The sequence below is a fragment of the Carcharodon carcharias genome, chromosome 30 (assembly GCF_017639515.1).
Source record: "Carcharodon carcharias isolate sCarCar2 chromosome 30, sCarCar2.pri, whole genome shotgun sequence".
Lineage (NCBI taxonomy): Eukaryota > Metazoa > Chordata > Chondrichthyes > Lamniformes > Lamnidae > Carcharodon > Carcharodon carcharias.
Window position 1 is genome coordinate 520,047 of NC_054496.1, and position 13,767 is coordinate 533,813.

The 13,767-nt window shown below is 43.4% G+C and overlaps 1 protein-coding gene across 1 annotated transcript in view; it reads right to left on the reverse strand.

Moving 5' to 3' along the window:
• The window catches only part of LOC121271365, a 105,337-nt gene that overhangs the window by 84,943 nt on the left and 6,627 nt on the right, over positions 1-13,767 (reverse strand). The window contains exon 4 of the mRNA XM_041177328.1: positions 11,263-11,423. Coding sequence (XP_041033262.1) covers positions 11,296-11,423 — 128 coding nt within the window. The 3' untranslated portion in view covers positions 11,263-11,295. The remainder of the gene's footprint in view (positions 1-11,262; positions 11,424-13,767) is intronic.

The following is a 13,767-nucleotide window of genomic DNA, read 5'->3' on the forward strand; positions in this document are numbered from 1 at the left end:
CCCGAGTGTATACCAAAACTAAATCTAAACTCCAGGGGCTCAAACCCCGAGTGTATACCAAAACTAAATCTAAACTCCAGAGGCTCAAACCCCGAGTGTATACCAAAACTAAATCTAAACTCCAGGGCTCAACCCCGAGTGTATACCAAAACTAAATCTAAACTCCAGGGCTCAAACCCCGAGTGTATACCAAAACTAAATCTAAACTCCAGAGGCTCAAACCCCGAGTGTATACCAAAACTAAATCTAAACTCCAGGGGCTCAAACCCCGAGTGTATACCAAAACTAAATCTAAACTCCAGGGGCTCAAACCCCGAGTGTATACCAAAACTAAATCTAAACTCCAGGGGCTCAAACCCCGAGTGTATACCAAAACTAAATCTAAACTCCAGGGGCTCAAACCCCGAGTGTATACCAAAACTAAATCTAAACTCCAGGGGCTCAAACCCCGAGTGTATACCAAAACTAAATCTAAACTCCAGGGGCTCAAACCCCGAGTGTATACCAAAACTAAATCTAAACTCCAGGGGCTCAAACCCCGAGTGTATACCAAAACTAAATCTAAACTCCAGGGCTCAAACCCCGAGTGTATACCAAAACTAAATCTAAACTCCAGGGGCTCAAACCCCGAGTGTATACCAAAACTAAATCTAAACTCCAGGGCTCAAACCCCGAGTGTATACCAAAACTAAATCTAAACTCCAGGGGCTCAAACCCCGAGTGTATACCAAAACTAAATCTAAACTCCAGGGGCTCAAACCCCGAGTGTATACCAAAACTAAATCTAAACTCCAGGGGCTCAAACCCCGAGTGTATACCAAAACTAAATCTAAACTCCAGGGGCTCAAACCCCGAGTGTATACCAAAACTAAATCTAAACTCCAGGGGCTCAAACCCCGAGTGTATACCAAAACTAAATCTAAACTCCAGGGACTCAAACCCCGAGTGTATACCAAAACTAAATCTAAACTCCAGGGGCTCAAACCCCGAGTGTATACCAAAACTAAATCTAAACTCCAGAGGCTCAAACCCCGAGTGTATACCAAAACTAAATCTAAACTCCAGAGGCTCAAACCCCGAGTGTATACCAAAACTAAATCTAAACTCCAGGGGCTCAAACCCCGAGTGTATACCAAAACTAAATCTAAACTCCAGGGCTCAAACCCCGAGTGTATACCAAAACTAAATATAAACTCCAGGGACTCAAACCCCGAGTGTATACCAAAACTAAATCTAAACTCCAGGGGCTCTAACCCCGAGTGTATACCAAAACTAAATCTAAACTCCAGGGTCTCCAACCCCGAGTGTATACCAAAACTAAATCTAAACTCCAGGGGCTCAAACCCCGAGTGTATACCAAAACTAAATCTAAACTCCAGGGGCTCAAACCCCGAGTGTATACCAAAACTAAATCTAAACTCCAGGGCTCTAACCCCGAGTGTATACCAAAACTAAATCTAAACTCCAGGGCTCAAACCCCGAGTGTATACCAAAACTAAATCTAAACTCCAGGGCTCAAACCCCGAGTGTATACCAAAACTAAATCTAAACTCCAGGGCTCAAACCCCGAGTGTATACCAAAACTAAATCTAAACTCCAGAGGCTCAAACCCCGAGTGTATACCAAAACTAAATCTAAACTCCAGGGCTCAAACCCCGAGTGTATACCAAAACTAAATCTAAACTCCAGGGGCTCAAACCCCGAGTGTATACCAAAACTAAATCTAAACTCCAGGGCTCAAACCCCGAGTGTATACCAAAACTAAATCTAAACTCCAGGGGCTCAAACCCCGAGTGTATACCAAAACTAAATCTAAACTCCAGGGCTCAAACCCCGAGTGTATACCAAAACTAAATCTAAACTCCAGAGGCTCAAACCCCGAGTGTATACCAAAACTAAATCTAAACTCCAGGGCTCAAACCCCGAGTGTATACCAAAACTAAATCTAAACTCCAGGGCTCAAACCCCGAGTGTATACCAAAACTAAATCTAAACTCCAGGGGCTCAAACCCCGAGTGTATACCAAAACTAAATCTAAACTCCAGGGCTCAAACCCCGAGTGTATACCAAAACTAAATCTAAACTCCAGGGGCTCAAACCCCGAGTGTATACCAAAACTAAATCTAAACTCCAGGGCTCAAACCCCGAGTGTATACCAAAACTAAATCTAAACTCCAGGGCTCAAACCCCGAGTGTATACCAAAACTAAATCTAAACTCCAGGGCTCAAACCCCGAGTGTATACCAAAACTAAATCTAAACTCCAGGGGCTCAAACCCCGAGTGTATACCAAAACTAAATCTAAACTCCAGGGCTCAAACCCCGAGTGTATACCAAAACTAAATCTAAACTCCAGGTGCTCAAACCCCGAGTGTATACCAAAACTAAATCTAAACTCCAGAGGCTCCAACCCCGAGTGTATACCAAAACTAAATCTAAACTCCAGGGGCTCAAACCCCGAGTGTATACCAAAACTAAATCTAAACTCCAGAGGCTCAAACCCCGAGTGTATACCAAAACTAAATCTAAACTCCAGAGGCTCAAACCCCGAGTGTATACCAAAACTAAATCTAAACTCCAGGGCTCAAACCCCGAGTGTATACCAAAACTAAATCTAAACTCCAGGGCTCAAACCCCGAGTGTATACCAAAACTAAATCTAAACTCCAGGGCTCAAACCCCGAGTGTATACCAAAACTAAATCTAAACTCCAGGGCTCTAACCCCGAGTGTATACCAAAACTAAATCTAAACTCCAGGGGCTCAAACCCCGAGTGTATACCAAAACTAAATCTAAACTCCAGAGGCTCAAACCCCGAGTGTATACCAAAACTAAATCTAAACTCCAGGGGCTCAAACCCCGAGTGTATACCAAAACTAAATCTAAACTCCAGGGGCTCAAACCCCGAGTGTATACCAAAACTAAATCTAAACTCCAGGGGCTCAAACCCCGAGTGTATACCAAAACTAAATCTAAACTCCAGGGCTCAAACCCCGAGTGTATACCAAAACTAAATCTAAACTCCAGGGCTCAACCCCGAGTGTATACCAAAACTAAATCTAAACTCCAGGGCTCAAACCCCGAGTGTATACCAAAACTAAATCTAAACTCCAGGGGCTCAAACCCCGAGTGTATACCAAAACTAAATCTAAACTCCAGGGGCTCAAACCCCGAGTGTATACCAAAACTAAATCTAAACTCCAGGGCTCAAACCCCGAGTGTATACCAAAACTAAATCTAAACTCCAGGGCTCAAACCCCGAGTGTATACCAAAACTAAATCTAAACTCCAGGGCTCAAACCCCGAGTGTATACCAAAACTAAATCTAAACTCCAGAGGCTCAAACCCCGAGTGTATACCAAAACTAAATCTAAACTCCAGGGCTCAAACCCCGAGTGTATACCAAAACTAAATCTAAACTCCAGGGCTCAAACCCCGAGTGTATACCAAAACTAAATCTAAACTCCAGGGCTCAAACCCCGAGTGTATACCAAAACTAAATCTAAACTCCAGGGCTCAAACCCCGAGTGTATACCAAAACTAAATCTAAACTCCAGGGGCTCAAACCCCGAGTGTATACCAAAACTAAATCTAAACTCCAGGGCTCAAACCCCGAGTGTATACCAAAACTAAATCTAAACTCCAGGGGCTCAAACCCCGAGTGTATACCAAAACTAAATCTAAACTCCAGGGGCTCAAACCCCGAGTGTATACCAAAACTAAATCTAAACTCCAGGGGCTCAAACCCCGAGTGTATACCAAAACTAAATCTAAACTCCAGGGCTCAAACCCCGAGTGTATACCAAAACTAAATCTAAACTCCAGGGCTCAAACCCCGAGTGTATACCAAAACTAAATCTAAACTCCAGGGCTCAAACCCCGAGTGTATACCAAAACTAAATCTAAACTCCAGGGCTCAAACCCCGAGTGTATACCAAAACTAAATCTAAACTCCAGGGCTCAACCCCGAGTGTATACCAAAACTAAATCTAAACTCCAGGGCTCAAACCCCGAGTGTATACCAAAACTAAATCTAAACTCCAGAGGCTCAAACCCCGAGTGTATACCAAAACTAAATCTAAACTCCAGGGGCTCAAACCCCGAGTGTATACCAAAACTAAATCTAAACTCCAGGGTCTCCAACCCCGAGTGTATACCAAAACTAAATCTAAACTCCAGAGGCTCAAACCCCGAGTGTATACCAAAACTAAATCTAAACTCCAGGGTCTCCAACCCCGAGTGTATACCAAAACTAAATCTAAACTCCAGAGGCTCAAACCCCGAGTGTATACCAAAACTAAATCTAAACTCCAGGGCTCAAACCCCGAGTGTATACCAAAACTAAATCTAAACTCCAGGGTCTCCAACCCCGAGTGTATACCAAAACTAAATCTAAACTCCAGGGACTCCAACCCCGAGTGTATACCAAAACTAAATCTAAACTCCAGGGGCTCAAACCCCGAGTGTATACCAAAACTAAATCTAAACTCCAGAGGCTCAACCCCGAGTGTATACCAAAACTAAATCTAAACTCCAGGGCTCAAACCCCGAGTGTATACCAAAACTAAATCTAAACTCCAGAGGCTCAAACCCCGAGTGTATACCAAAACTAAATCTAAACTCCAGGGGCTCAAACCCCGAGTGTATACCAAAACTAAATCTAAACTCCAGGGCTCAAACCCCGAGTGTATACCAAAACTAAATCTAAACTCCAGGGGCTCAAACCCCGAGTGTATACCAAAACTAAATCTAAACTCCAGGGCTCAAACCCCGAGTGTATACCAAAACTAAATCTAAACTCCAGGGCTCAACCCCGAGTGTATACCAAAACTAAATCTAAACTCCAGGGCTCAAACCCCGAGTGTATACCAAAACTAAATCTAAACTCCAGGGGCTCAAACCCCGAGTGTATACCAAAACTAAATCTAAACTCCAGGGCTCAAACCCCGAGTGTATACCAAAACTAAATCTAAACTCCAGGGGCTCAAACCCCGAGTGTATACCAAAACTAAATCTAAACTCCAGGGGCTCAAACCCCGAGTGTATACCAAAACTAAATCTAAACTCCAGGGGCTCAAACCCCGAGTGTATACCAAAACTAAATCTAAACTCCAGGGCTCAAACCCCGAGTGTATACCAAAACTAAATCTAAACTCCAGGGCTCAAACCCCGAGTGTATACCAAAACTAAATCTAAACTCCAGGGGCTCAAACCCCGAGTGTATACCAAAACTAAATCTAAACTCCAGGGCTCAAACCCCGAGTGTATACCAAAACTAAATCTAAACTCCAGGGGCTCAAACCCCGAGTGTATACCAAAACTAAATCTAAACTCCAGGGCTCAAACCCCGAGTGTATACCAAAACTAAATCTAAACTCCAGGGCTCAAACCCCGAGTGTATACCAAAACTAAATCTAAACTCCAGGGGCTCAAACCCCGAGTGTATACCAAAACTAAATCTAAACTCCAGAGGCTCAAACCCCGAGTGTATACCAAAACTAAATCTAAACTCCAGGGGCTCAAACCCCGAGTGTATACCAAAACTAAATCTAAACTCCAGGGGCTCAAACCCCGAGTGTATACCAAAACTAAATCTAAACTCCAGGGCTCAAACCCCGAGTGTATACCAAAACTAAATCTAAACTCCAGGGGCTCAAACCCCGAGTGTATACCAAAACTAAATCTAAACTCCAGGGCTCAAACCCCGAGTGTATACCAAAACTAAATCTAAACTCCAGGGACTCCAACCCCGAGTGTATACCAAAACTAAATCTAAACTCCAGAGGCTCAAACCCCGAGTGTATACCAAAACTAAATCTAAACTCCAGAGGCTCAAACCCCGAGTGTATACCAAAACTAAATCTAAACTCCAGGGGCTCAAACCCCGAGTGTATACCAAAACTAAATCTAAACTCCAGGGCTCAAACCCCGAGTGTATACCAAAACTAAATCTAAACTCCAGGGCTCAAACCCCGAGTGTATACCAAAACTAAATCTAAACTCCAGGGGCTCAAACCCCGAGTGTATACCAAAACTAAATCTAAACTCCAGGGGCTCAAACCCCGAGTGTATACCAAAACTAAATCTAAACTCCAGGGCTCAAACCCCGAGTGTATACCAAAACTAAATCTAAACTCCAGGGCTCAAACCCCGAGTGTATACCAAAACTAAATCTAAACTCCAGGGGCTCAAACCCCGAGTGTATACCAAAACTAAATCTAAACTCCAGGGGCTCAAACCCCGAGTGTATACCAAAACTAAATCTAAACTCCAGGGCTCAAACCCCGAGTGTATACCAAAACTAAATCTAAACTCCAGGGGCTCAAACCCCGAGTGTATACCAAAACTAAATCTAAACTCCAGGGCTCAAACCCCGAGTGTATACCAAAACTAAATCTAAACTCCAGGGCTCAACCCCGAGTGTATACCAAAACTAAATCTAAACTCCAGGGGCTCAAACCCCGAGTGTATACCAAAACTAAATCTAAACTCCAGAGGCTCAAACCCCGAGTGTATACCAAAACTAAATCTAAACTCCAGGGCATCAAACCCCGAGTGTATACCAAAACTAAATCTAAACTCCAGAGGCTCCAACCCCGAGTGTATACCAAAACTAAATCTAAACTCCAGGGGCTCTAACCCCGAGTGTATACCAAAACTAAATCTAAACTCCAGGGCTCAAACCCCGAGTGTATACCAAAACTAAATCTAAACTCCAGGGCTCAAACCCCGAGTGTATACCAAAACTAAATCTAAACTCCAGGGCTCAAACCCCGAGTGTATACCAAAACTAAATCTAAACTCCAGGGCTCAAACCCCGAGTGTATACCAAAACTAAATCTAAACTCCAGGGCTCAAACCCCGAGTGTATACCAAAACTAAATCTAAACTCCAGGGCTCAAACCCCGAGTGTATACCAAAACTAAATCTAAACTCCAGGGGCTCAAACCCCGAGTGTATACCAAAACTAAATCTAAACTCCAGGGGCTCAAACCCCGAGTGTATACCAAAACTAAATCTAAACTCCAGAGGCTCCAACCCCGAGTGTATACCAAAACTAAATCTAAACTCCAGGGCTCAACCCCGAGTGTATACCAAAACTAAATCTAAACTCCAGAGGCTCAAACCCCGAGTGTATACCAAAACTAAATCTAAACTCCAGGGCTCAAACCCCGAGTGTATACCAAAACTAAATCTAAACTCCAGGGGCTCAAACCCCGAGTGTATACCAAAACTAAATCTAAACTCCAGGGGCTCAAACCCCGAGTGTATACCAAAACTAAATCTAAACTCCAGGGCTCAAACCCCGAGTGTATACCAAAACTAAATCTAAACTCCAGGGGCTCAAACCCCGAGTGTATACCAAAACTAAATCTAAACTCCAGGGGCTCAAACCCCGAGTGTATACCAAAACTAAATCTAAACTCCAGAGGCTCCAACCCCGAGTGTATACCAAAACTAAATCTAAACTCCAGGGCTCAAACCCCGAGTGTATACCAAAACTAAATCTAAACTCCAGGGGCTCAAACCCCGAGTGTATACCAAAACTAAATCTAAACTCCAGGGGCTCAAACCCCGAGTGTATACCAAAACTAAATCTAAACTCCAGGGCTCAAACCCCGAGTGTATACCAAAACTAAATCTAAACTCCAGGGGCTCAAACCCCGAGTGTATACCAAAACTAAATCTAAACTCCAGGGCTCAAACCCCGAGTGTATACCAAAACTAAATCTAAACTCCAGGGGCTCAAACCCCGAGTGTATACCAAAACTAAATCTAAACTCCAGGGGCTCAAACCCCGAGTGTATACCAAAACTAAATCTAAACTCCAGGGCTCAAACCCCGAGTGTATACCAAAACTAAATCTAAACTCCAGGGCTCAAACCCCGAGTGTATACCAAAACTAAATCTAAACTCCAGGGGCTCAACCCCGAGTGTATACCAAAACTAAATCTAAACTCCAGGGGCTCAAACCCCGAGTGTATACCAAAACTAAATCTAAACTCCAGGGCTCAAACCCCGAGTGTATACCAAAACTAAATCTAAACTCCAGGGGCTCAAACCCCGAGTGTATACCAAAACTAAATCTAAACTCCAGGGCTCAAACCCCGAGTGTATACCAAAACTAAATCTAAACTCCAGGGGCTCAAACCCCGAGTGTATACCAAAACTAAATCTAAACTCCAGAGGCTCAAACCCCGAGTGTATACCAAAACTAAATCTAAACTCCAGGGCTCAAACCCCGAGTGTATACCAAAACTAAATCTAAACTCCAGGGCTCAAACCCCGAGTGTATACCAAAACTAAATCTAAACTCCAGGGCTCAAACCCCGAGTGTATACCAAAACTAAATCTAAACTCCAGGGCTCAAACCCCGAGTGTATACCAAAACTAAATCTAAACTCCAGAGGCTCAAACCCCGAGTGTATACCAAAACTAAATCTAAACTCCAGAGGCTCAAACCCCGAGTGTATACCAAAACTAAATCTAAACTCCAGGGCTCTAGCCCCGAGTGTATACCAAAACTAAATCTAAACTCCAGGGCTCAAACCCCGAGTGTATACCAAAACTAAATCTAAACTCCAGAGGCTCAAACCCCGAGTGTATACCAAAACTAAATCTAAACTCCAGAGGCTCAAACCCCGAGTGTATACCAAAACTAAATCTAAACTCCAGGGGCTCAAACCCCGAGTGTATACCAAAACTAAATCTAAACTCCAGGGACTCCAACCCCGAGTGTATACCAAAACTAAATCTAAACTCCAGGGACTCCAACCCCGAGTGTATACCAAAACTAAATCTAAACTCCAGGGCTCAAACCCCGAGTGTATACCAAAACTAAATCTAAACTCCAGGGGCTCAAACCCCGAGTGTATACCAAAACTAAATCTAAACTCCAGGGCTCAAACCCCGAGTGTATACCAAAACTAAATCTAAACTCCAGGGGCTCAACCCCGAGTGTATACCAAAACTAAATCTAAACTCCAGGGGCTCAAACCCCGAGTGTATACCAAAACTAAATCTAAACTCCAGGGCTCAAACCCCGAGTGTATACCAAAACTAAATCTAAACTCCAGGGGCTCAAACCCCGAGTGTATACCAAAACTAAATCTAAACTCCAGGGCTCAAACCCCGAGTGTATACCAAAACTAAATCTAAACTCCAGGGGCTCAAACCCCGAGTGTATACCAAAACTAAATCTAAACTCCAGGGGCTCAAACCCCGAGTGTATACCAAAACTAAATCTAAACTCCAGGGCTCAAACCCCGAGTGTATACCAAAACTAAATCTAAACTCCAGGGGCTCAAACCCCGAGTGTATACCAAAACTAAATCTAAACTCCAGGGACTCCAGCCCCGAGTGTATACCAAAACTAAATCTAAACTCCAGAGGCTCAAACCCCGAGTGTATACCAAAACTAAATCTAAACTCCAGGGGCTCCCACCCCGAGTGTATACCAAAACTAAATCTAAACTCCAGGGGCTCAAACCCCGAGTGTATACCAAAACTAAATCTAAACTCCAGGGGCTCAAACCCCGAGTGTATACCAAAACTAAATCTAAACTCCAGGGCTCAACCCCGAGTGTATACCAAAACTAAATCTAAACTCCAGGGCTCAAACCCCGAGTGTATACCAAAACTAAATCTAAACTCCAGGGGCTCAAACCCCGAGTGTATACCAAAACTAAATCTAAACTCCAGGGGCTCAAACCCCGAGTGTATACCAAAACTAAATCTAAACTCCAGGGACTCAAACCCCGAGTGTATACCAAAACTAAATCTAAACTCCAGGGCTCAAACCCCGAGTGTATACCAAAACTAAATCTAAACTCCAGGGGCTCAAACCCCGAGTGTATACCAAAACTAAATCTAAACTCCAGGGGCTCAAACCCCGAGTGTATACCAAAACTAAATCTAAACTCCAGGGGCTCAACCCCGAGTGTATACCAAAACTAAATCTAAACTCCAGGGGCTCAAACCCCGAGTGTATACCAAAACTAAATCTAAACTCCAGGGCTCAACCCCGAGTGTATACCAAAACTAAATCTAAACTCCAGAGGCTCAAACCCCGAGTGTATACCAAAACTAAATCTAAACTCCAGGGCTCAAACCCCGAGTGTATACCAAAACTAAATCTAAACTCCAGAGGCTCAAACCCCGAGTGTATACCAAAACTAAATCTAAACTCCAGGGGCTCAAACCCCGAGTGTATACCAAAACTAAATCTAAACTCCAGGGGCTCAAACCCCGAGTGTATACCAAAACTAAATCTAAACTCCAGGGACTCAAACCCCGAGTGTATACCAAAACTAAATCTAAACTCCAGAGGCTCAAACCCCGAGTGTATACCAAAACTAAATCTAAACTCCAGGGTCTCAAACCCCGAGTGTATACCAAAACTAAATCTAAACTCCAGAGGCTCAAACCCCGAGTGTATACCAAAACTAAATCTAAACTCCAGGGGCTCAAACCCCGAGTGTATACCAAAACTAAATCTAAACTCCAGGGACTCCAACCCCGAGTGTATACCAAAACTAAATCTAAACTCCAGGGGCTCAAACCCCGAGTGTATACCAAAACTAAATCTAAACTCCAGGGACTCCAACCCCGAGTGTATACCAAAACTAAATCTAAACTCCAGGGGCTCAAACCCCGAGTGTATACCAAAACTAAATCTAAACTCCAGGGTCTCCAACCCGAGTGTATACCAAAACTAAATCTAAACTCCAGGGTCTCCAACCCCGAGTGTATACCAAAACTAAATCTAAACTCCAGGGTCTCCAACCCCGAGTGTATACCAAAACTAAATCTAAACTCCAGGGGCTCAAGCCCCGAGTGTATACCAAAACTAAATCTAAACTCCAGGGGCTCTAACCCCGAGTGTATACCAAAACTAAATCTAAACTCCAGGGGCTCCAACCCCGAGTGTATACCAAAACTAAATCTAAACTCCAGGGGCTCAAACCCCGAGTGTATACCAAAACTAAATCTAAACTCCAGGGGCTCAAACCCCGAGTGTATACCAAAACTAAATCTAAACTCCAGGGGCTCAAACCCCGAGTGTATACCAAAACTAAATCTAAACTCCAGAGGCTCAAACCCCGAGTCCACCTTTAAACTAAAACTAAATTCCAGGCCTCGTACCCTGAGTACACTTTTAAATTAAATCTAAACTCCCGAGGCTCCACCCCCGAGTGCACTCTGGCCAAAGCGGTCCCAGACCGCAACAACTAATCTCCTGAACAGTTAAATAGATGACTTACCCTAAGAGTCAGCCATAGGCAGGCGAAGGCAGATCACGAGTCAACGAACCCCAGAAGCCTAAATGGGGCTGCCGTGGACTGAGGAGTCCTTGAACCACGACGTCCTAATGTGGAGCTTCGTGAGCCAACTCTAGCAGTTAGTAGGTGGGACCTCCAAGAAACTGTCGGAGATTAATCACACCAAGGCATCATTAATACGTAGAAACCCCATTTATTACTTGTGCACAAGGGAGAACAAAACAACGAGAGCTATTGTACCGTCTCAAAGCAGAATACACAAACACTTGCTTAAAAGCATTTTACAACCAATCAGTAAATTTTGCACATCTCAATCCGCTTATTTGCATATGTTAACTGACCAATCCATATTTTAGTTAATTTCCTTTCCCACCACAACAGATGCGGTGCTTACGTCCTTGGTTATCACAATTTTGATTGCATTCGGCCTGAGAAAGAACAACATGGAATGTCTCAGGGCTCATCCTACAACAGTGGTCAGACAAGATGGTATTGTTCTTCAAGGTTGCAGTATTTTTCTCTTAGGCCTAGGCATATAATTCAACTTCTAACTTCTCCATTAACCCTTTTAGCACTAAATGGCTTCCCTATAGTTGTCTAGACCAGCACAGAGGTTACAATCAGATCAGTTATGATCTTTTTGAATGGCGAAGCAGCCTTGAAGGGCCGAATGGCCTACTCCTGCCCATAATTTGTATGTACATATGAGATCTACAATCATCAGGAACAGGAGCAAAGGTGGACCAATTCTAAAGACTAACAACCCTTTGAGAGAAGAAATTCCTCCTCGTCTTCATCCTAAATGGGAACCCCCTTATTTTTAAATTGTGCCCCCTAGTTCTAGATTCCCCCATGAGAGGAAACATCCTCACAGCATTTATCCTGTCAACCCTCTCATAATCTTATATGTGTAAACAAGATCACCTCTTCTAAACTCCAGCGAGTATAAGCCTAAATTACTCAATTTTTCCTTGTAAGACAACCACTTGATCCTAGAAATCCACTTGGTGAACCTTCTCTGAACTGCTTCCAATGCAAGTTTACCCCTCCGTAAGTAAGGAGACCAGACCTCCACACAGTACTCCATGTGTGGTCTCATCAATCCAAGAACAGTTGTAGTAAGACTTGCCTAATTTTATACTCCATCCCCCCTTGCCATAAAGGCCAAGCTTCCATTTGCCTTCCTAATGACTTGCTGTACCTGCATGCTTACTTTTTGTGATTCATATATCCTCTGTCCTGCAGCATTCTACCATCTCCCTCAATTAAAATAATATTGTTTTCCTATTCTTCCTGCCAAAGTGGACCACCTTATATTTTCCCACTCTGTACTGCATCTGCCAAATTTTTGCCCACTCACTTAACCTATCTATATCCCTTTGCAGATTCTTCATATCCTCCTCACAACTGGCTTTCCTACCTACCTTTTATCATCAGCAAATTTGGCTACAATACAGTTGGTCCCTTCATCCAATGTATTAATAAAAACCATAAATGCTTGAAGTCCAGCACTGGTCCCTGTGGTACTCCACTATTTACAGTTTGCCAACCTGAAAATGACCCATTTATCTCAATCTCTGTTTCTTGTTAGTTAGCCAATCCTCCATCCATGCTAATATATCACCCCCAACATCATAAGCTCTTAACTTGTGCAATAACCTATTATGAGGCACCTAATCGAATGCCTTTTAGAAATCCAAATTAACTACATCCACTGGTTCCCCTTTACCACCTTGCTTTTTATATCCTCAAACAACTCTAATTAATTTGTCAAACACAATTTTCCTTTCACAAAACCATGTTGACCCCAACTGGTTGTATTATGATTTTCCAAATGTCCTGCTACTACCTCCTTAATAACATTCTGGATTCTAACATTTCCCCAATTACAGATGTTAGACTAGTTAGTCTACAGTTTCCTGCTTTCTGTCTTCCTCCTTTCTTGAATACAATGGTATTACATTTGCGGTTTTCCAATCTGCTGGGATCTTTACAGAATCTGTGGAATTTTGGAAGATTATAATCGATGCATTCACTACCTCTGCAGTCACTTCATTTAAGGCCCTAGGATGCGGATCATCAGGTCTAGGGGACTTGTCAGCTTAGGCCCATTAGTTTTCTTAGCACCGAGTATCCTAGGATCCAGTGGGCCAGTGAATAAATGCACCAGTGGTATGGTGTAGATTCTAGAAACACTCAATAGGTCAAGCAACCACTACTGAAATGGAAACTAGGGTTAACATTTCAGGATCAGTGATCTTTTGTTAAAACCCTTGTTGTGGTAATGAACCACACAATTCAGGATGGTCTTAGCCCCACTCTCCTTTATCCTTTTATTCATTCATGGGATGTGGGCAGCATTTAATTCCCATCCCTAATTGCTTTGTTCGGAGGCCATTTAAGAGTCAACCACATTGCTGTGGGTCTGGAGTCACGTGTAGGCCAGACCAGGTAAGGACGGCAGATTACCTTCCCTAAAGGGCCATC